Below are 24,852 nucleotides of genomic sequence, written 5' to 3'. Positions count from 1 at the left end.
CATATTTATGGCATAGAAGTAGTACCTATGCAAAAGTTACTGTGTAGGTATATAAAACACACAAGTCTTATCTAGCTACCAACTTTGGATGCAGCATTACTTTGGCTTCCAGTTTTAAGAATAAATGTACATTGTCAGAGTCTCTTCTGAATCCATTAGTTCAGAAGTCTGCACTTTAGTGATGACATGATATATCATTGAATGTTCATTTTCTGTTATGATTTTGTTTCCAAAATGTTCAATTATGACTTATACTAAGGGATTTCTACCCCTCCCCCTTTCTACCACCAGCACCCACCAACCTACAACACCACCATGTGGATTTTGTTAACCGTATTTGTTCAACTTTTCGAAATTTGTGGTTTTAATGTTCTTCAAATTCGATTTTACTGTTTAAATTTTTGAATAAGCACCACTGATGAGTCTTATATGGGTGAAACACTTTTATCAAATTATAAGCCTGGTATTTTTCATTTTTTCCCCCTGTTTTGGCTATCTCAATTTATTTACTGCTAATGCAGAAATATAAAAATTGGTAATCATGAGCATACTGAAATATATTTATTTAAAAAAAAAAAACGAAATGTTAATGTCAGTCTGTCAATTTTGTTTTAATCTCATTGATTAGATTTCCTTGCGTACTTGCACTTGATATTGCTATTGTAAACCAAAGCACAAATGTATTGGATAAGTTATGTTCTAAACATTACAGCAATATATGATGTAACCGAGAATCCTGGTATGTTATTAAACGTGCCAATAAAACCATAATCCGATGTTTATATAATAAATAAAGGCAACAGTAGTATACCGCTGTTCAAAACTCGTAAATCTATGGACAAAAACAAAATCGGGGTAACAAACCAAAACTGAGGGAAACGCATTAAATATAAGTGGAGAACAACGACACAACATTAAAATGTTACACACACAGAAACGGACTAAGCATTAAACAAAATCCGATGAGAATAACAAATATAACATCAAAACTAAATACATGAATTTGGGATAGAAAAGTATCGTGACACGTCTCATAGTAATGTGAATTCACACTAAAATATAAGAGGAAAGAAATGACACAACGTAAAATGTTACACACACAGAAACGAACTATGGTATAACAATGGCCATTTTTCTGACTTGGTACAGGACAGTTTTAAAGAAAAAAATTAAAACAGAATATATAAAAAAACTGCAGGGAACAATTATTAAAGCTTCTCTTTTACACCAACTAAGGAAGCTTTTGTTCTAACAATCGAAAGTCACACAAGAGAGGAGCGAAAGATACCAGAGAGGAAGTCAAACTCATAAATCGAAAAAAATTACCTAAAAACGCCATAGGATAAAAAGACAAAGACAAACAGACAACAAAAGTACACAAAACAAAACATAGAAAAACAGTATTCAAAACATAGATATAATGAAGATGACAACTCACATTATTATACTTCACGTTGAAATGACATATTTTGATTGGCTGATAAGAGGGTGTTAATTTTCTACCAAATAGCTGAGAGGGTGACAATTTTTTTGAATGTTACCCTCTCGTCTAGACCAATCAAAACCGATAGTTTAAAGGACAATTCATTGACTATACATCAAGTCATTAAAAACAATGCTAAAATTCTACGTTTTGGCTCAGATTTTATTATTGGACTGTTAAAATAAAAAAATAAAACATCTTGAATAACTTTTGTTATTTTTTCTAACACCCGTAACGTTGTTATGTACGTGACGTCATAGAAAATACTTTTAAAATAAAATTAATCTGTAAAAGACTATAATGATAGGACATTCAGTATAATAAATTAAATAACACATAGCTGAGATGGTGATAGAGCAGATTGGTACCCCTCGTAAAAGCATTGTCAACCTTGGCTTCTATCACCCTCTCATCTATGTGTTATTTATATAATGCACAATAAATACTAGTAGATAAGATAAGCATAATATTAGTCATAATAATAAAAGAAAACAAAAACGTGTTAGGAATTCTAATCGCATGGCTGCTTTCTAAAGAGTTTGTCTGATTTATTTTCTATCATCGATTATGTTATTTTCTTCCTTGTTATGTTATTTTTGTTGTAATGATAGATATACATGAACAAGTTCAATGTCGGAAAAGACCAATTGCACTTCAACATCACATTGAAATAGACTATACTTTATACTGATAGGAGGATACAATCGATTCCTGCTGTACAAATCTCGTACAAGTAGACGAGACTTTGTATAGATAGGAGGATACAATAGATTCCTGCTGTACTAATCTCGTACAAGTAGACGAGACTTTATATAGATAGGAGGATACAATCGATTCCTGCTGTACTAATCTCGTACAAGTAGACGAGACTTTATATAGATAGGAGGATACAATCGATTCCTGCTGTACTAATCTCGTACAAGTAGACGAGACTTTATATAGATAGGAGGATACAATAGATTTCCTATGTACAAATCTCGTACAAGTAGACGAGACTTTATATAGATAGGAGGATACAATAGATTTCTGCTGTACAAATCTCGTACAAGTAGACGAGACTTTGTATAGATAGGAGGATACAATAGATTTCTGCTGTACAAATCTCGTACAAGTAGACGAGACTTTGTATAGATAGGAGGATACAATCGATTCCTGCTGTACAAATCTCGTACAAGTAGACGAGACTTTGTATAGATAGGAGGATACAATCGATTCCTGCTGTACAAATCTCGTACAAGTAGACGAGACTTTGTATAGATAGGAGGATACAATCGATTCCTGCTGTACAAATCTCGTACAAGTAGACGAGACTTTGTATAGATAGGAGGATACAATAGATTTCTTATGTACAAATCTCGTACAAGTAGACGAGACTTTATATAGATAGGAGGATACTATAGTTTCAACTTTACAACTCTCGTAGAAGTAGACAAGACTTTATATAGATAGGAGAATACAATAGTTCAAATCTCGTCAAAGATATTTGATATATACAATCAAATTGAACAAGAACCTAGGAGATCTCATCAACTTGTAATAACAATAGCAACACGACGGTTGTCACATGTGGAACAGGATCTGTCTACCCCTATCGGATCACCTGTGATCACCACCAGCTTAAGGTGGGGCTAATGTTGCTTAGTCTTGAGATTTCTATTTTGTGTACATTGTGTACAACAGTTTTTCTATTCGTCTTTTTTTTCTTTTTTAGCCATGGAGTTGTCAGCTTATGTTTGATCTATGCATATGAGTTTGAATGTCCCTCTGGTATCTTTCAACCCTCTCATAAAGGAGTGAGACCCTTTCACGACATTTCAAGACGTTCGTTTAAACTCGGAAAAAACTCAAAGCGTTATTGTCTAATTTGAAACTTAAGCTATTTTCGAAAGTATAAGCACTTGGTTTTTGGAAATAATAGCTATTGAAATGAGTAAATGGTTTATTTCACTTCTAATTGGCTTAATGTTTTACAAAATCAAAATGTATGTTACAACGTTTAAGCACGTTAAAAACTGTTTTCAACATAAACTTTTCTCGCACAGGAAAAGGAATTGAAAGCATGTGATTAACATAAGCAAACGAAATGTAAATAAATATCAATCCCTGAATGAATTTGTCTCTTACCCTTATAGATATAAGAAGATTTGGTATGAGTGCCAATGAGACAACTCTCCATCCAAGTCACAATTTATAAAAGTAAACCCTTATAGGTCTTCAACACGGACAGTAAGTTATAAAGGGCCCCAAAAAAATTACTAGAGTAAAACCATTCAAACAGGAATGTTTGTGATTATATTGAGATTTTAACCTCAATTAGTAACATTACTGCCAAGTGTGTGTTAGTTTTGAATGCACATTGATTTTGGTTAATATAATTGAATTTTCGCGCGACTGTTATACAAGTGAGAGGCTTAGATAGCTATAAAACCATGTTAAAGCACGATGTTCTGCCTAAAGAAATACATGTACCAAGTATAGAATATACGAGTTCTGTTCCATATGATTGATGTGTTTGTCCTTTTTATTTTGTCATTTGTTAACAGACTTTACGTTTTGAATTTTCTTTGGAGTTTTTTTTCATATCGAACTTTTTTTTATACATGTGATACTGCGTCCTTTTCCAAAAAGGATACAATTTGCAGACTTTATATTTTTAATCTTGATATTCATTTGTTTATTTATTGACTATGTCCAACCATTATTACGATACATGCATTTTAAAAATATTTCGATCGCGATAGTTAATAAAAAGAGGTTTAATTAATTGTTTATAGATTAAACTTTTGTTTAGATAAGAACATATTTTTCTCAGGAATTATTGACAATTTCTTACCTTGTTATAATCAAATTATATTTCCAATACCAGAAATGATTTACTACTTTGTAAGAATTCCTTTGCATTTGAAAACTCAATAAATATACCGTAAACCTTATAACAAAATCATTAAAAATCTGACCTGACCTGATTTATTTTTCATTAATACAAAATCGACAGGGCATTCACTTTGGAAAAAATAATTAAAGCGTTTAAGATTCATGGAAGGCACTTGTACTCAACAGTAGGAAAAACAATCAGGGACTGACGTCACACTATACGGAAATCAATAAGTCTGCAGTCTCTATCGGAAGAATTATGCCAAAGGCTAACAATGTATACCTAAGTAGGACACGTACAATGACGTAGTTAACGCGGGTAAGCAGGCATATAGTGGGAGATAATTAAAAAGGTCAAGGTCACAGGGCTTTAATTGATCGAAGGTCGTAACTCAATTTCTTGTTTCGCAGACCGAACTATAAGAAAATTAACTTTATCCTGAATTGGTAAACATGATTGATTTTAACTTGTAAAACCGTATCATAGTGTTATGATAAACTTGGTCGAAAACTGAAGTTTGTTTAAAAATGAAATTAAGAAGAATACAAAAAGAGGACAAAAACACTTTTAAACTCGAAAGCTAACAGACAATGCCATGGCAAAAAAAAACCGAAAATCGACGAATCAACAAACAACAGTCACAAAACACAATATATAGTGAAACCTGTTTAAACCGAACCTCTTTGGGACTTAGGATTGTGTTCAGTTTTGGCCAATATTCGGTTTTATCAGGTTCACAACGCATACTAATTGATATGACAGTGCTTAAGAACATGTTTGGTTTATACAGGTTTTCGGTTTATGCAGGATTCGGTTTAGCCTAGGTTTCATTATAAATCTTAGGCAATATTATTTAACCGATGTTCAAATGAAGTAAATGGACTTTAGAGAGTACTCATACACGCATATCACAGTTTGAAATTTCTCTTTAGAAAATTAATCAACAAAGCAAAAATATTGATCGCATATTCATTTGGTTGTGATAGATAAAATAACTATGACTGTGACAATGAATGTTCCCGGTTAACATAGTTCATGCAGTTCCATAAGTTTTTGTGTTTTACACTGATTTGCGTCATCAATTAATGACATTTGAACATCGATAAATTACTTTCATCTTTATTCACTCAGTATTGGGTTTTCTTATTATATGCATTTCTTGAGAAACTTATTTATCGGAATTAGATCACATATTGTACGATTCTTTGTAAAGTTTTTTTCATAGAACTCCTTAAACGTGTAAGAAGAGTCCACTATAAATTAATCTGTTTAAATAGAAATAAAACAATCAAAATTAAACGCGAATAAAACTAGATATACGGTATGAAATTACATAAAAACTATGTCCTGTCTTTGACGCGAATGTCATACAAGTGAGAGGTTAAGCTAGTTTGAAAACTAGGTTAACCCACAATTATTTCTTAAAATATAATGCAATAAGTCAGGATAATGGCAGTTGTTATCTTATAGTTTGTTTCTGTGTGTGTTGCATTGTCGTTTGATTTTTTCTGCTCTTCAATGTTTCTATTGTTTCGTTGTTTTCCTCTTATAGTCGATGTGTTACCCTCGGTTTAAATTTTTAACCCGGATTTGTTTTCTCTCAATCAATTTATGACTTTTGAACAGCGTCAACTACTGTTTATTTGTATATGTTGGTAGCGTTAAATAGACATTTTGATTTGACTATAGGTTCATATGTACTTAACTGTTCTTTCAATTAATAATCCAAACATTTCTGATTGGCTTTCATTTATATATTCTCCAAAACCTGCAATTAAAGATACACCAGATACGGCTTCCTCCGCCTCATTTTTAGACTTAAACATCCAATTTGACATAAGCAGTGCGAGAAGCAAACACAAACGAGACGATTTTTATTTTGAAATTATTATTTTCCTTAAAGTTAGAAGTAATATACACACTTCACTTGCATATGGGACATTTTACAACTGATTCGGTAATCAAAAGCTTGCAACTGCTACTGAAACTTTATGATACATCACTAATTTCTGAGCAGAGTTTGATGAGAAAAAAAAACTCAGTATGCTTACCAAATACTTGTTAATATATATAGTACGTATAGACTTTAAAAAGTAAAATCACAAAAATACTGAACTCAGAGGAAAATCAATTCGGAAAGTCCATAATCACATGGCAAAAGCAAATAACAAAACGCATCAAAAACGAATGGACAAGAACTGTCATATTCCTGACTTGGTACAGGCATTTTCAAATGTAGAAAATGGTGGATTGAACCTGGTTTTATAGCTAGCTAAACCTCTCACTTGTATGACAGTCGCATCAAATTCCATTATATAGTCACCGATGCGTGAACAAAACAAACAGACATAATAGGTAAAAATGTCAAAAATAGGGGTACAGCAGTCAACATTGTGTTATCATCTTAATCACTATAAAAACAACAAATGATACACGATGGTCTTGAAGTATACCGGATTCTAGATACTGTCGTTGTTTATCATCTTAAGTTTTAAAGTGTCCTCTTAATTATTATTTGTACATTTTTAACCTGTCTGTTTAGTCCATTTGTAATAATATACTTTTGGCACGACTCAGTATTGATGGTGTTGATTGTTCGACGTTATTTTCTTTTAATTATTACCTTTCCTTTTTGCCTTTGTGCTTCGTCTATAATTTTTTTCTTTAATGACATATTTGTTTGTTTCTATAGTGATCAAGATTGTAACAAAACGTTGACAGTTGTACCCCTTTTTTACATTTATATCTTTTATGCCTGTTTGTTATGTTCACGAACTCTTGTCATTTTAATTAAATTATATGAAACTGTAATACAAGTGAGAGGTTCAACTAGCTTCAAAACAAGGTTTAGTCCACTTTTTTTTCTGTTTTAACAAAATGCCTGTACCATGTCCGTTGTTAGACATTTGTACATGTCATTTCGAGGCCTTTTATAGCTGACTATGCGGCATGGGCTTTGCTCATTGTTGAAGACCGTACGGTGACCTATAGTTGTTAATTTCTGTGTCATTCTGGTCTCTTGTGGAGAATTGTCTCATTGGCAATCATACCACATCTCCATTTTTTACATCGAAATCTTATTACTCATGTTTGAATTATCAAGGTAGATAATTAGATTTTTTTCAAAGTTGATTTCATACAATTTTCGGTAGTTTATTAAGTCAAGAGGTAAAGGAAATGATTCACGCAGAGCAGTCGAAAACCATAAGCGTAATAAAACCAAAACAAAACATTAATAAACAAAAACCCGAAAATGACTGCGATTGGGAGAGGAAGGGTGACTAGCGTTTGGTACTACGAAAAAGCCAACAGTTTCTGCTGCACATATGACGCCTGCAGTGCTACTCCTGTTAAACACGATGCCGATACCTATCAGCTATAATATTTTATAAATATGTTATGTACGGTTGCTTGTAACTTTTCTAAAAAGTTCTGTATAGAATTCAAAAGCACATTTCTGCCTATGTGACTTATTCTGTTTTCTGCTTTCTGCCATATTTCACCAGTATCTGAACAGAAAGTTGATAAACTAGGCGCATGTAAAAGAACGGCTTGTCCTTTTTCTAAAAATAAGTTAATCGGAAGATATCAAGACCTTGTTGATAAATGTTCCGTATCAACTTCACAGATAATACATGTTGGTCTTGAAGTATAGATTATGAGTACTGACGTTGTTTATTGTCATAATAAGGTGTTATATTATTGTTTTTGTTGAATAGTACTTTTACTGTTTAGTCTGTTTTTGGTTATATCCATTATACGTGACTCTCTACTTATGTATCCCTCATTGTGTTATTGTTCTAATACTTTTTGTTTTCTGGTCTTTCATTGTTGCAAAAAGAGGGACGAAAAATACTAGAGGGACAGTCAATCTCATAGATTGAAAATAAACTGACAACGTAATGGCTTAAAATAAAATGACAAACAGACAAATAATAGTACAGAAGACACAACATAGAAAACTAAGGACTAAGCAACACGAAACCCAACGAAAACTGGATGTGATCTCAGGTGCTCTGGAAGGGTAAGCAGATCCTGCTCCACACGTGACACCCGTCGTGTTGCTTATGTTATTAAAAATACGGTAAATAGTCTAATTCGGTAGGTCACATTCGTGAAAGGGAAGGGTACTGTTGTTACCTATATAAGGAACATATCCGATATCATCTGTGAAACGGTTATTCCATAACGGTCAACCAACTTGTCTTTAAAATTTACGAAGGGACGACTTCAACTTCACCATTTGGAACTCTTGGTTTAATAGCTTCCGTGTGAGCAGCAATCCTCTATCAAGGAAACCAAGATATGAAATACAAGTCCGGAAATATCGTTCCAATTGGGAGATATATAATCCGTATGCAGTCGCTACTGGAATGTTGCTATATAGAAATGGAAAGTTCACTATTGGGAAGCTGAAAACATCGCTTTTGTCGTAAAGTTTTGTTTTCAACGATCCCTCATTGTCAATTTCTAAAGCTAACGTGCTTTGTTTATATGCCTTTTTGTGTGTCTTTGATACATATGACGTGGCTCTACACTCCGTCATTGTGTTATTCTTCTATATAATTTTTGTATTCTTGCATTCAGATGCAGTCGTTTGTTGCTGTATATCTTATTTATTTTTTGTTCATTTTTTTTTGTATATAAATCAGGCTGTTGGTTTTCTTGTTTTACATTTGTCATGTCTGGGCATTTTAAAGGAGACTAAAAGGAATGGGTTTTTCTAATTGCTGTAGGTCGTACGATGACCTATAATTGTTCAATTCTGTGTCATAAGGTCTCTTATGGAGAGTTGTCCAATTGGCAAACATTCCACATCTTTAAAAAAATTTATTATAATAAATATATCATGTTTATCGAACTCAACGTATAATGCAAAAAAGAGGAATAAAAAAAGACAAACGCTAAACGTTATCAAACAATTGAGCGCCTGCAAAACAATCCTATAAACTTGAAGTCAAGTAAAGAACGGAAATTTCAAAATATTTTACTCAATTTCTTCAGCGACACAATTATAATATCAAATTTCATAACGAGTCTCTCAATATGTTGTTATAACAGATACACGTTACTATTAAATAGGTTAAATCTAATGTCTTATCTTTCGTCGTTTATTTTTCAAACTTTATCCAGAGTGCTTGTAGTGCAGTTCACAATGCTCTTCAGTAATTTAAGTTTAGGGTGTTTCATAGTATTACAGTATGTGCTGTCTGCCGTTTTAGGGCATGACAGTCAAAAACGTTTATTTCTTAACGACCCGGATGTTGTAGGTCAGATAAATCAAATGGCGAAGAACATGCAGTCACTTACAAATCAGGTTTCGCAGTTGACAAATAGTCTGAATGCTATCAAATCAGAACTTGCAGACTAGAAGTTGAAGAGTGCAGGTATATATCACAATTTAATCATATTTACCTTTGACAGAAAGAAAATAAACCCATCATAGATACATGAGATAACGGGATTGAAATTTAGTTTTTGCGTTAGATGTGCGTTTCTCCTATAAAAAGGTTCATCAGTGAAGCTCTAATATAAAAAAGAGATAAAAAAAAGCCATGGAAATAAACTCATAAGATAACAGGATTAAAATTTAGTGTTTACGCTAGATGTGCGTTTCTCCTATAAAAAGGTTTATCAAAGACGCTCTAATATAAAAAGAGTTAAAAAGGCAATGGAAAGTATACAATTGAAGAGCAGTGAGGACCCAAATTTCTAAAAGTTTTGCAAAATACAGCAATTAAATTTTTAAGACGATATACGGCGTCCGCTTATGAGACAGCAACCAAGGGAAGATAAATGTTAAATGTTCGATCTGATGAATACATGTACATATCTTACATTAGTCCTTACTTTTCTGTTCTCTTTGGTTGATTATTTCTATATTGTAGAAAAAATAGAAACATCACGATGTAAATTTCATTCGTCCGAAGCACTTTTCTTGATTTACCTTCATCTAGAACGCTCAAAACTGCATATTTGAAAGCTTGTTATGTTTGTTCGTTTGTTTCCTTATTTAAAAGACTGGCTTTGTGTTAATTGAAAATGCTAGCATCAACCAACATCGTATTTCGAAAAATCGTTTATTCACGAGGGATAAATTTTATGTGACAATATATCAACAAAAAGCCTCAGAAGCTATATTTACCATTAGAATTATCATCTATTCAGACATGAAATAAGATGTCTCTTTTGCAACATTTACATTTGGCATTTTATTCTATTATTTGATGCAGTAGTTGTTTTCCCAAACATTGAATGCAAACAACTACCCTCCAGATACAAAAATAATCAAAATGTATTTAAATGTTCATTAAAGGTGCAGGCTCTACATAAATTATATTCGTTGGGGAAGGACATCGTGCTCTGGCTCAGATACACAGCTTGTGTATTCAGGTATGTACTCTTGATATACTCCAAGACTAAAAAACATAGCGTTTACTTGTTCTTTTTAGTATAAATCATAAACAAAATCTTTAACGAAGGAACAATTTTTTTTTGAAGCCCTAACACACACCCTTGCGTAAACAGATTAGACAAAAACCAGTAAATTTATAAAAATGTGAAGTTGTAGCATGATGACCAATGCGACAACCATACAACAATTCAAATTGCAGAGATAAAAGCAAATATAGGTCACTGTACGGCCTTTAACAAAACAAAAACTCATACCGTATAGTCAGCTATAAATGCCACGACCAGAAAAATGTAAAATAATTCAAAAGAGAAAAATAATGGCATAATTTGTGCAATAAAAGACTTGCAACAGGCACTTAACAAACGAGGTGGGGTTAAACATGTTTGTAAGTATCCAAACCTCCCCTTCACATAGAATAGTAGTGGGCAAGTACTCGATAAGAATTAACAGTAAAATCAGTTGCAAATTGCTTAACAAAAAATGCAACTAATATAAAAAAAAAACCAGGAATGTGTCCACAGTACACGGATGTCCCATCCGCACTATTATTTTCTATGTTCAATGGACCGTGAAAATGGGAGAAAATCTCTACTTTGGCAAAAAAAGAAGTAGAAAGATCATGTCATAGGGAACATGTGTACTACGTTTCAAGTTGATTGGACTTCAACTTCATTAAAAAACTACCTCGACCAAAAACTTAAAACCTGAAGAGGGACAGACGGACGAAGGGACGGACAAACGAACAGACGAACGCACATCCCAGAAAACATAATGCCCATAAATGGGGCATAAAAATAGACACTTTATAAACTTTACCGTAGGAAATTGTAGGCATAGCTTTGAGTTTCAGTGTGTAAGTCAGAAAATTTTCAGTCACGAAACATATTTAGACACAACATACTAAGGGATCGCACATAAGCTAGACACACTGTTATAAAATCAGATAATGAACTTTTATTTCTATTTTGTAGTGGAGTGTTTCAAAGTTTACACATACTACCATTTCAAACATTTCTTTTGAACATGTTTATGTTGCCATCGAAAACCAGAAAATTTCCAAGTGATTGTATTATCCATTGAATAGTATTAAGAAAACTCATTATGGATACATATATGTTGCCAGTAATGTGCTGTTTGCATAAACACTTGTTGGGAAAAAATTGAAAACGACACGTTGAATAATTTCTTGCGTCCGAAGCGCTTTTCTGGATTTACCTTAATCAGGAACGCTCAAAGCCAAACATTCGAAATCCGAAGATGAATAAGTAACGAAACTGTTGAGGAGCTATATGTCAAAAATACCTAAAATAAATAGCCAAATTCATCTAAAGCCAACTTTGCCTGAGGGAGTTGAAACCTTAGTTTCTTAATAATTTCAAAATTTATTATTAGTGTATTTTCTAATCATATATGTTTTCTTTACTTTAAATTAAAAGACTTGTAAATAGATTGGAACTTTTCTCCACTAGTATCAAATATCCGTGCTACAATTTGGTTTTGATTAATTATTTAAAACACTGTGGTATAAATGAAACTAAAAAATGTCAACACTTACCATGATTTGACGTTTGATTTTTTTGAATATATTACAGGTTTTACGGTTGGACAAAGTTTAATGGAATACAGTGCCCGTTTTGGAGGTCCTTCAGATTTTCTTTGTTTGCCAAATAATCCAGAGTTATCGAACTTGACAACCGCTGGTGTAAGTCACTTGTTTGGTACAGAATATGAGGAAAAAATATTACAAGCAGATGCAGTCAACGAAGATATTCCCTGTGCAGTATGCAAAAGCGTTAATACACGTATATCTATCATGATTCCTGGACGAGAAAATTGTTATCAAGGGTGGAAAAAAGAATATAACGGTTTGCTAGCCTCGGATCATTATCTTCTAGCGCATCGTCCTTCATCTGCGTAGACAAACAGCCTGAATATGTTCCCGGTGGACAGGAGAACAAAGATGGTCGTCGTCTATATTTCACCAGCACTAAATGCGGCTCGCTGTCGTGTCCTCCGTATAAAGATAACCAAGCAGTCAACTGTGTAGTTTGCTCACAGTAAAATCATTAAAATATTGTGATTTCTTTTTATCAGCGATCATCGTTCTCCTTTATATGGTATCAATATTGGTATGCACGAATATCTTCATTGTATCTTATTATCATAATGAGTGAGAATTGCGTTATTTTTTTTCAAAATACTTCGAGGTGTTTATTGTTCATATTCAAATAATTTAGCAGATAAGATATCAAGCAATATTGAATTCTCATGAGAGTTGTTAAACACAATTCTGTAATGAGCAACACTAGCATTGTGTTACTTAATTAAAAACTCGGATGGTTGATCTTTTCTTTTGAACATACCAGTATGACGTCATATTGTCTTGTTCTGGTGTCAAAGTTCAACAGCAGATATTTATAAACTGTACGTTGCTTTGGAATATAGTAAACGTCGTTTTTAACAAGATTTTAATTCTTTTTCAGATTCCTATCTGTTATTGAAGAAATCGTGTTAGGTTGCTATGGACCTAATGTACCTTGTGTACCTCATTTTAACCTTTGATAGTCATAAATGACCTAACGAATATCCAATTAAAATATCATAATATCGTCTTATGATCCTAGACATTCCTATCAAATTCGTATCACACCCCATTAAGCATCTTTAGTGTGATGCGAAAAATATCTGTTCAAGCAAGAAATATTTAACACAATATACTATTTACTGCCGGGGTATGGTCCAACTGACTTTATAGGTACATGTATACTGTTTATACGCATTTTGTTTGTATATTACTGAGATCGTTAATTATTGTCAATTCATTACGAGAATGATGTTACGAGTTTAGCATGTATAGCCTGACAAATAAACTGTAACAAAACTTGCATCTCTTTCATTCTTAATTTCATCAATTAAAACGCGACATGAGCACAAAGATAGGTTATAATAAATAACAAAAACAGTACAGGGAAAACAAAGAAACTGTCGACTATAGGTTGCATTCTTGTAATTGACTGCTCCATAGGCTTACATACAAAACAGCTGATCTTTGAAAATAAAAATATAAAAAATGCTACATAGAAACTTTTTTTCATGTTCATATCATGTGTGTACTAATGTGAAATTGTGATTTAATCGAGAAAATCGGGTCATGCCACGAAAATAAAAAGTCAAAACATTTTTTCTACTTTCTGTTTGCTGTTTTTACTAGGCCGCACCACTTCCAGTAAACATGATATCCTTCCACTCTCTTGGATTGATATCCCCAAAAAGATGCAAAATGTTTTTTAAATCTATATAATAATATGTTTCAATTCAGCATAAACCTATAATGAAACAGAGAAAATGAGTTCAGAAAAAAATTCAGGAAAAAATGGACTATTTTGTTTCCCTCCATGTTTTGACATGCACCGGAAACTGGAGTTGTAATACAAGACTGGTACCTATACCAAGTTTAAGGACAAAAGAGTAACCACCCATGTTATATGTTTGCTCATTTAAGAAAACACAGGTTACCTTTCTTATAACATTAACCACACGTATACGAATACACACTGCATAGCTATCTGCAGAGGATCAGTTTATTTCAAACTTTTTATTCAAATAATACGTAGGCATAGGTTGATAGAAACAGTTAACACAACAAATTGAAAATCTCGAATTCATTACGACAAAACAACCAAAGACTGAATTGACAAACACGTTTTTTTTTAGCTCCGATTCTTAGTAAACCAAAATACAAAATAGATCGACAGCATGAATTTACTCGAAGTTCAGTACTTTTGTGATTTTACTTTTTATCTCTGTTGATTTTACGAGGCGATTTATTCAGTATATATCCTAATGTTGAAATGATATATTTACTTTCGAATGGTATAGGTATCAATATCGGTACAAGTGTATTTGTAGTCCACTTTTCGCAATTGACAGTCATCCAATTGATCTCCTACCTAAGACATTTTGAAAAAAAGAATTTGTTTCAAGATATAATTTCGAAGGCCAGAGCAAAGACTTATTAAAAAATCTGTAAAATAGAAATAGTATCATTGGTTATATAAAATTATTTTCAAATCAATATTGATTGTCAATATTTTACTACATTTGGTCGTCCGCTTTATATATGGGTATAACAAATATCATGACGTACAGTGGCATAGAAAATTACTGTGTTGCAACCTTAGAAAATCTTGATTCGACTTACCAACACCATATTCTATATACTCGTTGACCAAGTGGTCTTGTGCGATTGACTAAGTACAGGCAATGTTGTCATGATGTTACATAGAAAAGTAAAATCACAAAAATGCTGAACTCCGTGGAAAATTCAAAACGGAAAGTCCCTAATCAACGTACGACGTTATCAAACAACGAGGACAAATCAAAACAACTGTCATACTGTGGATTCAATATTATTCGTTTATACCAATTTTCGTTGATTTCGTTGGTACAGGTGAACCACAAAATAAAATGTTCAACGAATTAAATATTTCGTTTAGGATTATATGCTGACTTCGGCAACATAACGAAATTGAATATCCGAGAACATGTACGTCTTCTGAATCCACGAAAATTGGTACCCTCGAAAACAAATAATCCACAGTAATCCTACAAAGTTGGAGTGTATAAAAAAACCTAGTGATTTCAAAATATTTTACTCAATCCGCCGCAGGCAATGTAGGATAGAAATACATATTTGATTATAAGACCAAACTTACACAACACCATTTGTCATCTACAACGATTACTTCAGTTACACAATCATAATAACAAATTGCATAACGAGTCTTTAAACAGGTTGATATAACAAATACACGTTCCTATCAAATAGGTTAAATCTAATGTCTTATCTTTCATCGTTTACTTTTCGAACTTTATCCAGATTGCTTGTAGTGCAGTTCACAATGCTCTACAGTAATTTAAGTTTATATTGTTTCATAGTATTACAGTGTGTGTTTTCTGCCGTTTTGGGGGATGATAGTAAAAAACGTCTTCTCCTTAATGATCCGGATGTTGTAGGTCAGATAAATCAAATGGAGAAAAACGTACAGTCACTTACAAATCTGGTTTCGCAGTTAACAACTAGTCTGAATGATGCAAAATCAGAACTTGCAGCCCAGAAGCTGAAGAGCGCAGGTATATATCTAAATTTGTTTTCATTTATTTTACAAAGAGTTAACACATTAAAAAAAAATGATAAAGAAGATGTGTGTCGTATGTTAATAGTAATGAAACAAAGCGAACAAAATTTAAATAGATTAAAATTTAGCTATAAGGTTGTATGACAATGTATCTCAAAATATTGCTAGTTTTTATTTTCTCTGTTGTCGACTTTTTCTTTTTCTTTTGTTATGTTTATTTGTTTTGTTATATTTTTGTTTTGTATCATTTATTTTTTTTATTTTTTAAAGACTCTACACATCAGGTTGCACAGTTGGCAAACAGTCTGAATGATATCAAAGCAGAATTGGCTGTCCAGAAACAGAAAAGTACAGGTATATATCATAATTGGTTTACATAGACTATGACACAATAACTTAATTGATCAAGCAGATATTTGGCGTACGCTTATAAAACAGCAAGAAAGGGGATTAAATGTTAAAATTTTAATCTTAGTAATTCATACCTAAAAAGCGTTTTTCATTTAAAGACTTGCTTTTGTTTTATAGTACTTACCCTTTCGGGTACTTGATATCATCTACAGTTTTTGGTTGGGTTCGTGTTGCTTACTCTTTAGTTTTCTATGTTGTTTGTTTGTGTACTATTATGTGCCGTTTTTTTGGGTTTTTTATAGCCGTGTCGTTGTCAGTTGGGTTTCAATCTATGAGTTTGAATGTCTCTTTGGTATCGTTCGCCCCTCTTTTGTAATGGAGTAAGTGTTTTTTATTTGAACGAAGGTTACTTGAAAATACATATACTGGCATCAACCTAACAAGTATTTCTAACAATCGTTTATTCACAAGAGATACTATTGTAGGTGACAATCTTATAACAACTGATAACGTACATTTGCTCCTTCAGTCCAAAGTTTATAATTTGTTAAGACATGAAATAAGATATCTCTTTTGCAACAATTCAAATTGGCATTTTATATGATACAGTAGTTGTTTTCCAAAAATTGAAAGTACACAAATATGATCCTGATACAAAAATAATCAAATGTTAATGTTATTTGAAGGTGCAGGCTCTACGTATATTCGTTGGGGTAGGACATCGTGCTCTGGTTCAGATACACAGCTTGTTTATTCAGGTATGTAATCTTTTCTTACTCCAAGATATCTAAAGAAAAATATTCACTTGTTCTTTTTAGTATAAATCATTAACAAACCTTGAACGAAGGAAGCAAAACAAAATTGTTTTCGAAGCACCGAAACAAACCCTTACGTAAACAGATTAGACAAAAATCAGTAAATATTTAAACATGTGTAGATGTGGCATGATTGCCAATGAGATAACAATGAAATAAAAACGCATACCGTATAGTCAGCTGTAAATGCCACGACCAGAAAAATGTAAAATAATTCAAAAGAGAAAAATAATGGCCTAATTTATGGAATAAAAGACTTGCGACAGGCACTTAACAAACGAGGTGGGATTAAACATGGTTGTAAGTATCCAACCCTCCCCTTCGCATAGAAAAGTGGCGGGAAAGTACACGTTAAAAATTAACAGTCAACGCAGTTGCAAATTGCTTAACAAATAATGCAACATATATATATAGGATATTGTTGGCATATCGTTGAGTTTCAGTATGTAAGTCAGAAATTTTACAGTCACAAAATTTATTTAGACACAACATGCTAAGGGATCGCTAAGCTAGACACTCTGTTATAAAATCAGATAATGAACATTCGTTTCTGTTTTGTAGCGCAGTGTTTCTTACACATTCTACCATTTGAAACATTTCTTTTGAACATGTTTATGTTGCCATCGAAAACCAGAAAATTTCCAAGTGATTGTATTAACCATTGAATAGTATTAAAAAGACTCTTTATGGATACATATATGTTGCCAGCATTGTGCTGTTTGCTTAACACTTGTTGAAAAACGAAAATATTATTGCATTTTCTAATCATATATGTTTTTCTTAACTTTAAATTCAAAGACTTGATAATCATATTAATAGATTGGAAGTTTTCTCCACTATTATCAACTCTCCATGCTATAACTTGGTTTTGATTTATTATTTAAAACACTGTGGGATTAATGTAACTTAAACATGCCAACACGTGCCATGATTTGACGTTTGATTATTTGAATACACTGCAGGATTTACGGCTGGCCAAAGTTTAAGTGAATACAGTGCCCGCTATGGAGGTCCCTCAGATTACCTTTGTTTGCCGAATAATCCAGAGTTATCGAACTTTACAACCGGTGGTGCGAGTCACCTGTTTGGTACAGAATATGAAGAAAAAATTTTACGAGCAGATGCGATAAACGAAGATATTCCCTGTGCAGTTTGTCAAAGTGTAAATACACATATATCAATCATGATTCCTGGACGAGAAAATTGCTACCAAGGTTGGAAAAAGGAATATAACGGTTTGCTAGCCTCGGATCATTACGCTTATAGTGCATCGTCCTTTATCTGCGTAGACAAACAGCCTGAATATGTTCCTGGTGGACAGGAAAACAAAGATGGCCGTCGTCTGTATTTCACCAGCACTAAATGCGGCTCGCTGTCGTGTCCTCCGTATAAAGATAACCAAGCAGTCAACTGTGTAGTTTGCTCACAATAAATGCATTGAAATATTGTGTTTTTTTTATCAGCTATCATAGTTTTTCTATTATTAGTAAAAATATTGCTATGCACGAATATTCTTTACTGTTTTTCAATATTTATCGGTTTTGTTACGACTGAAAATTAGGTATCGCCTGATATCAACTTTAATTTCTAATTCGTAAACTTCAACGAACATAAAATATTTATCAAAAGACCACAAACTCTTACATGGGAGACGCCACTTGCAGAGACAAGCGCACATTTTATTATAAATTGAGTATACTAATTTGGAAAGTTCATATTAATACACAGGTATTAAGAAGCTTGGACTGGTTTCCCGATACTACTGGTCTACAAAATTGAAAATAAATAATATAATCAATAATATTAATTAATTTATTTGTCTAAATGCTTCTTTACACTTTGACTGCAATGACTCGAATGACTTTAAACCAACAATCGAACCGACATTGCTATAATAAACCAAACACGTGTCAACTGTAAACAAAATATTATATAGATATAGGAAGATGTGGTGTGGGTGCCAATGAGACAACTCTCCATCAAAGTAACAATTTAAAATGTTCGATTTGTGTACAACTTTGTTAAGTACATTTAATTTCAATAAAATAATAAACAAATTTCTGGCGAATTGCTCCTAAACAAATTAAATACAATTTTAGACTTCAAACGAGACTCAATTCTCACGAGTTGTTGACCCCATTTCTTTATGAGCATTACTTGCATTGTACTTCTTAATAACAAACTCATTGAATCGTTGATCTTTTCGTTTGCAAATACCAGTAAGACGTCATATTGTCTTGTTCTGGCGTCAATGTTTAACACCAGATATTCATAAACTTTTTGTATGCTTTGGAATGCAATAAACGTTGTTTTAAAGAAGATTTGCAGTCGATTGTGTGAGTATTTGTTGTCTGTTATTTAAGAAATTGAAAATATTCGTTGCTATGGACGAAACATATTATTTGTACCTCATTATAATCTTTGAAAGTCATAAATGACGTAACGAATATCGTATGAAAATTTCATAATATCGTCTTATGATCCTGAACAATTTTTCCAAATCACCACAGTTTTCGTATCACACCCAATTCATTGTGATGCGAAACATATCATCTCTTCATGCAAACAATATTTTTCACAATACACTATTTACTGCCGGAGTATGGTCCACCTGACTTTAAAGGTACATATATACTGTTTATACACATTTTGTTTGTATGTTACTGAGATCTTTTATTATTGTCAATTCATTACGTGAATGATGTTACGAGTTTAGCATGTATAGCCTGACAAATTAACTGTAACAAAACAAGCATCTCTTCCATTCTCTATTTTAACAATTAAAACGCAGTATGAACACAAAGCTAGGTTCTAATAAATAACAGAAAACAGTACAGGGAAAACAAAGTTAAATGACAAAAGAGTAACCTCCCATGTTATATGTTTGCACACTGAAGAAAACAAAAGTTATCTGTCTTATAACATAAACCACTTGACTTTTATATGAAAAAAAAGTATAATTACAATAATACTGAACTCCGAGGAATATAAAAAAGATAAGCTCAAAGACAGGGATAACAACTGTCATATTCCTGACTATATACAGACTTCTTCTTATGTAGAAAATGGTTGATTAAATTGGTTTTAAAGTTAGCTTAACAAATACACACTTTTTTGCAATCTGCAGAGGATCAAATTTTTTTATCTCTACTTAGTCTAATATAAAAAAAAATGTGGTGTTGATGCCAATGAGACAACTCTCCACAAAAGACCAAAATACACAGAAATTAAAACTATAGGTCACCGTATGGCTTTCAATAATTACAAAGACAATACCGCATAGTCAGCTATAAAAGGTCCCGAAATGACAATGTTAAACACCACCAAATGTAAAATATTTGGTAGTAAAAAGTAATAAATTAAATAAATATTACAGGCAAAATCAATGACAAATTTCAGAACTTTTCCTTAATCAAGGCAGTTTAAATGTTGGCTCCACGTGACATCTTATATGAAGATTTACACAAATATGAAATAGTTTTGAAAGTACTGATAAGTTTTAAACATTATAATGAAATACATAAAAAAAAAAATGACGAAGTTTTATAGATTTAAAAAAAACAACCACCAGACCGTTTGCTGAAAAAAAAAATCGGAAAAGATTTTGAGAGGAGGACATAGTTTGATTATCTACGTCCATATATCCACAAAGGATACGTGTATAACAAAAGTATAGTGAAACTTGTTTAAACCGAACCTTTTCTGGACTTCAGATTTTGTTCAAATTTATATTTTTATATAGTTCGTTCTCAAATTGTACTGTTATACCACTTTCCTAGGTTAGGGGGAGGGTTGGGATCCTGCTAACATGTTTAACCCCGCCACATTATTTATGTATGTGCCTGTCCCAAGTCAGGAGCCTGTAATTCAGTGGTTGTCGTTTGTTTATGTGTTACATATTTGTTTTCGTTCATGTTTTTTTACATAATAAGGCCGTTAGTTTTCTCGTTTGAATTGTTTTACATTGTCTTATCGGGGCCTTTAATAACTGACTATGCGGTAGTGGCTCTGCTCATTGTAGAAGGCCGTACGATGAGCTATAGTTGTTAATGTTTGTGTCAGTTTGGTCTTTTGTGGATAGTTGTCTCAAGGGCAATCATACCACATCTTCTTTTTTATATCAGCCATTGTTCGGTTTTATCAGTTTCAAAACGCATTCAATTTGATTCGACGGTGCTTAAAAACATGTTTGATTGATACAGGTTTTTCGGTTTATGCAGGATTCGGTTTAGCCAGGTTTCATTATATGCGGTCGGAAGGCTGATTGAATATAACTTTTGTGCTATCGAAAACTATATAACACCAACGATTTCTGCATAAAACAAAATGATTTTTTGTAGCTGCGTTCTAAACGAAAAGTGTGATGGAAATAAATATCATTGTAGATTGAAAAAAGTCTCTCTTATGTATTTGTTTTTATTCTTTAGTTAGTCACCACTTCAGTTTTATCATGTAAATCTATTATATAGTCCTTTTCATAAATTCACTGTTGGCAAAGTATGAATTATTCTAAAAAGACAAGGATGTTCTTATCCTAGGCAGAAAACCGTAGCCGCATTGGCACAACTTTTCGGATCTTTTGGTCCTTAATGCTCTTCAACTTTGTACTTATTTTGGCATTTCGAACTTTTTTGATCTGAGTGTCCTGGTTGAAAAGATACAAACGCTCGACGTTATCAAACAACAAAATCAAAATCAAAACAACGGTAATACTGTCGATTCATTTTTATTTATTGGAACTTTTGGTCCTAAATGCTCTTCAACTTTGTACTTTTTTTGGCTTTCGAACATTTTTTATTTGAGCGTCACTGGGTAGTTTTGTGTAGACGAAACGCTTGTCTGACGTATTAAATCATAAAACTTGTACCTTTCGATAGCTATTAATCGTGAGTTTCTCTGTCTTATATGTTCTCCCATATTTTATATTGTAGTCCTGTCATGTAATGTTGTCGTTTTGCAGTTATATCTAACATTGCCATAAAAGCGGGAGGTTTGGCTAGCCAGAAAACCAGGTTTAACCAATCAATTATGTTTAAAATGTCCTGTAACAAGTCAGGAAATGTCCATTGTTACATTCTGTGTGTGTTACACTTTTGTGTTGTGTTTCTGTTTTGTCGTAGTTCTTCTCTTATATTTGATGTGTTTCCTCGGTTTTAGTTCGTACCCCGGATTTTTTTGGGGGGCCTTTATTTATTTGAATAAGCAATCTTAGTTCTTGACAAATAAAGGCAACAGTGTGTCATATAGTCATAAATATATTACGCGAAAACAAATCCGAGGGGTCACAAACCAAAATCTATAGTGATACACATCAACTCTATTTGTGACATCGCAATAAATATAGATAAATTTTCAGTTTTATAAAGCAAATTTCGGACTGAAAAGCACATTCTCAATCAAAGGTGCTCGGTCAAAGTGTTCTTTGTCTATATGCCTTTTGTGTTTTTTCATTCAAATGACGTGACTCTGTTCCTATACATCCTGTCATCGTGTTATTGTGCGATTGTAAAATGTTTTTATTCTTGTCTTTCATTTTTTCTAATGTGCTTTGTCTATATTTCTTTGTATGTATATTTGATACATATGACGTGGCTCTTTAAAATTATAATCCTGGTACTTTTGATAACTATCTTTACTAATATATTGTTATACACCCTGTCATTGTGTAATTGTGCTATGACAAATCTCTTCGTCGCTAGTAGCTAAATTTTGTTACGTCTGTTTATGAAAGCGAAAGAATGTCTCACATGCTGGCTTTTACCTACAAGCACAATATAAAAACAAACGAATGGTGTCCCATTTGTTTACAGGCTTGAAAATTTAAACAAAACCTTTTGAACTTATTAGACTTCGCATATTCATCACGACGATGTGTAAATATTTGGTTGCCATGACGTCCAAAGACAAATTTACAGGCAAATTAATATGTCACCAATGTTAAATACTAAAAGGCATGCAGTTTGTCAAGAATTTGTATGTTATTGCAAAAAACTTTTTCGGATTTTTCACTTGTAATTCATAGGAATTGTCAAAGTTATTGCCCACTTTATATATGGGCACATAAAAGAGTACGAATAGTTCCTACACATTAAGTTTGTTTAGGGCGATTTTGATATTAATAAGTATAATTGCAATATGCATTTTGTTTAAATGAATTATCAGTATTTAGTTCTAATATAATCTTAAATCAATCCTAATTCTATCTCACTTTGATAGTTTTTCATATGTGACGTCATGCTGTTTCTAAATTTCATAAATTCAAATGTGGCATAACGTTTGTGCCTTTTCGCCATCGTATGTGACGTCACACATTTTTTTAATTACGTTGACGCCTGGACTGATTCGGGTGTGTCTATTCTGTGTTAAACTTTAATAGCATTATGTATTCGGGTTTAGTTTTCTGTAATTAGTTAATACTTCAGTTTCATTATGTATATCTCTTTCATATTCATTTGTTAAAATTTACTGTTTGCAATAGCATGAATTGTTCTATATAATAAGGATGTTCTTATCCCGGGCATAAAAACAATGCCGTATTTGGCAAAACCTTTTCAACTTTTTATCTTCAGTGCTGTACAACTTTGTACCTTTTTCACTTTCGATCTTTTATATCTGGGCGTTATGTATTCGGGTTTAGTTTTCTGTAATTAGTTAATACTTCAGTTTCTTTATGTATATCTCTTTCATATTCATTTGATTAAATTTACTGTTTGCAATAGCATGAATTGTTCTATATAATAAGAATGTTCTTATCCCGGGCATAAAAACAATGCCGTATTTGGCGAAACCTTTTCAACTTTTGATCTTCAGTGTTGTACAACTTTGTACTTTTTTCACTTTCGATCTTTTATATCTGGGCGTCACTTGTAAGTCTTGTGTGGACAAGGCGCGTTTTTGGCGTATTGAATTTTAAACCTGATGCTTTTTGTTATCTATTAATCATGTTTTTCTTTGTCTAATATGTTCTCCTATTAATTTGTATTGTAGTCCTGTAATATTATGTTGTCATTTCAATGTTATATTTAACTTTGCCATTAAAGTACGAGGTTTGGCATGCCACAAAACCAGGTTCAACCCACCACTTTTATTCCCCTTTAAAAGTGTCCTGTACCAAGTCAGGAAGATGGCCATTGTTATATTATTGTTCGTTTCTGTGTGTGTTGCATTTTAACGTTGAGTCGTTTGTGTTTTCTCTTATTTTTGAGAAATTGAGATAAGACGTGGCACGGTACTTGTCTATCCCAAATTCATGTATTTGGTTTTCATGTTATATTTGTTATTCTCGTGGTGTTTTGTCTGATGCTTGGTCCGTTTCTGTGTGTGTTACGTTTCGGTGTTATGTCGTTGTTCTCCTCTTATATTTAATGCGTTTCCCTCGGTTTTAGTTTGTTACCCCGATTTTGTTTTTTGTCCATGGATTTATGAGTTTTGAACAGCGGTATACTACTGTTGCCTTTATTTGAACTTTTTGAAAGTTGTGTAATAAATGTTGCATAATGTTCGATTTTTTAAATGGGAACTTTATCGTGACCAGTACTTCTAGCCTCTTGATTTTTTTAAAATTTCATAGGTATTGTAGTGAAAACCCAACGGTACTGAATAATTTCCACATTTATTTAATGTCTGAACTAAAAGTTATTAAAGGTCAAGGTTGAACCTTTATTATATTGAAAATGCACCCTTTAATTAATTATTGGTATGGAAATGAAAATAAAACGTGTATACTAAATTAAATGTCTGACATTAAAGTAACTTAACGTCAATGTTGAACTTTA

At 32.6% G+C, this 24,852-nt stretch overlaps 1 protein-coding gene across 1 annotated transcript; it reads left to right on the top strand.

The window, feature by feature from the left end:
• The first annotated feature begins 15,660 nt into the window (after positions 1–15,660).
• LOC139503801 (uncharacterized) lies at positions 15,661–18,523 on the top strand. Its single transcript, XM_071293729.1, has 4 exons — positions 15,661–15,906; positions 16,182–16,265; positions 16,949–17,020; positions 18,040–18,523. The coding sequence occupies exons 1-4, from the start codon at positions 15,675–15,677 to the stop codon at positions 18,507–18,509; spliced, it is 858 nt and encodes a 285-aa protein (XP_071149830.1). The 5' UTR covers positions 15,661–15,674; the 3' UTR covers positions 18,510–18,523.
• Positions 18,524–24,852: the final 6,329 nt, after the last annotated feature.

The sequence above is a fragment of the Mytilus edulis genome, chromosome 14, assembly GCF_963676685.1.
Source record: "Mytilus edulis chromosome 14, xbMytEdul2.2, whole genome shotgun sequence".
Lineage (NCBI taxonomy): Eukaryota > Metazoa > Mollusca > Bivalvia > Mytilida > Mytilidae > Mytilus > Mytilus edulis.
Note: the sequence above shows the minus strand (reverse complement) of the source record. Positions and strands in the feature narration are given on the sequence as shown.

Bases quoted from the DNA above. Each gene is read 5' to 3' on its own strand.
- LOC139503801 (XM_071293729.1), top strand. From the start codon at position 15,675: ATGCTCTACAGTAATTTAAGTTTATATTGTTTCATAGTATTACAGTGT. The intron at 15,907-16,181 runs GTATATATCTAA...TATTTTTTAAAG, and splicing joins CCAGAAGCTGAAGAGCGCAG to ACTCTACACATCAGGTTGCA. The intron at 17,021-18,039 runs GTATGTAATCTT...AATACACTGCAG, and splicing joins TACACAGCTTGTTTATTCAG to GATTTACGGCTGGCCAAAGT.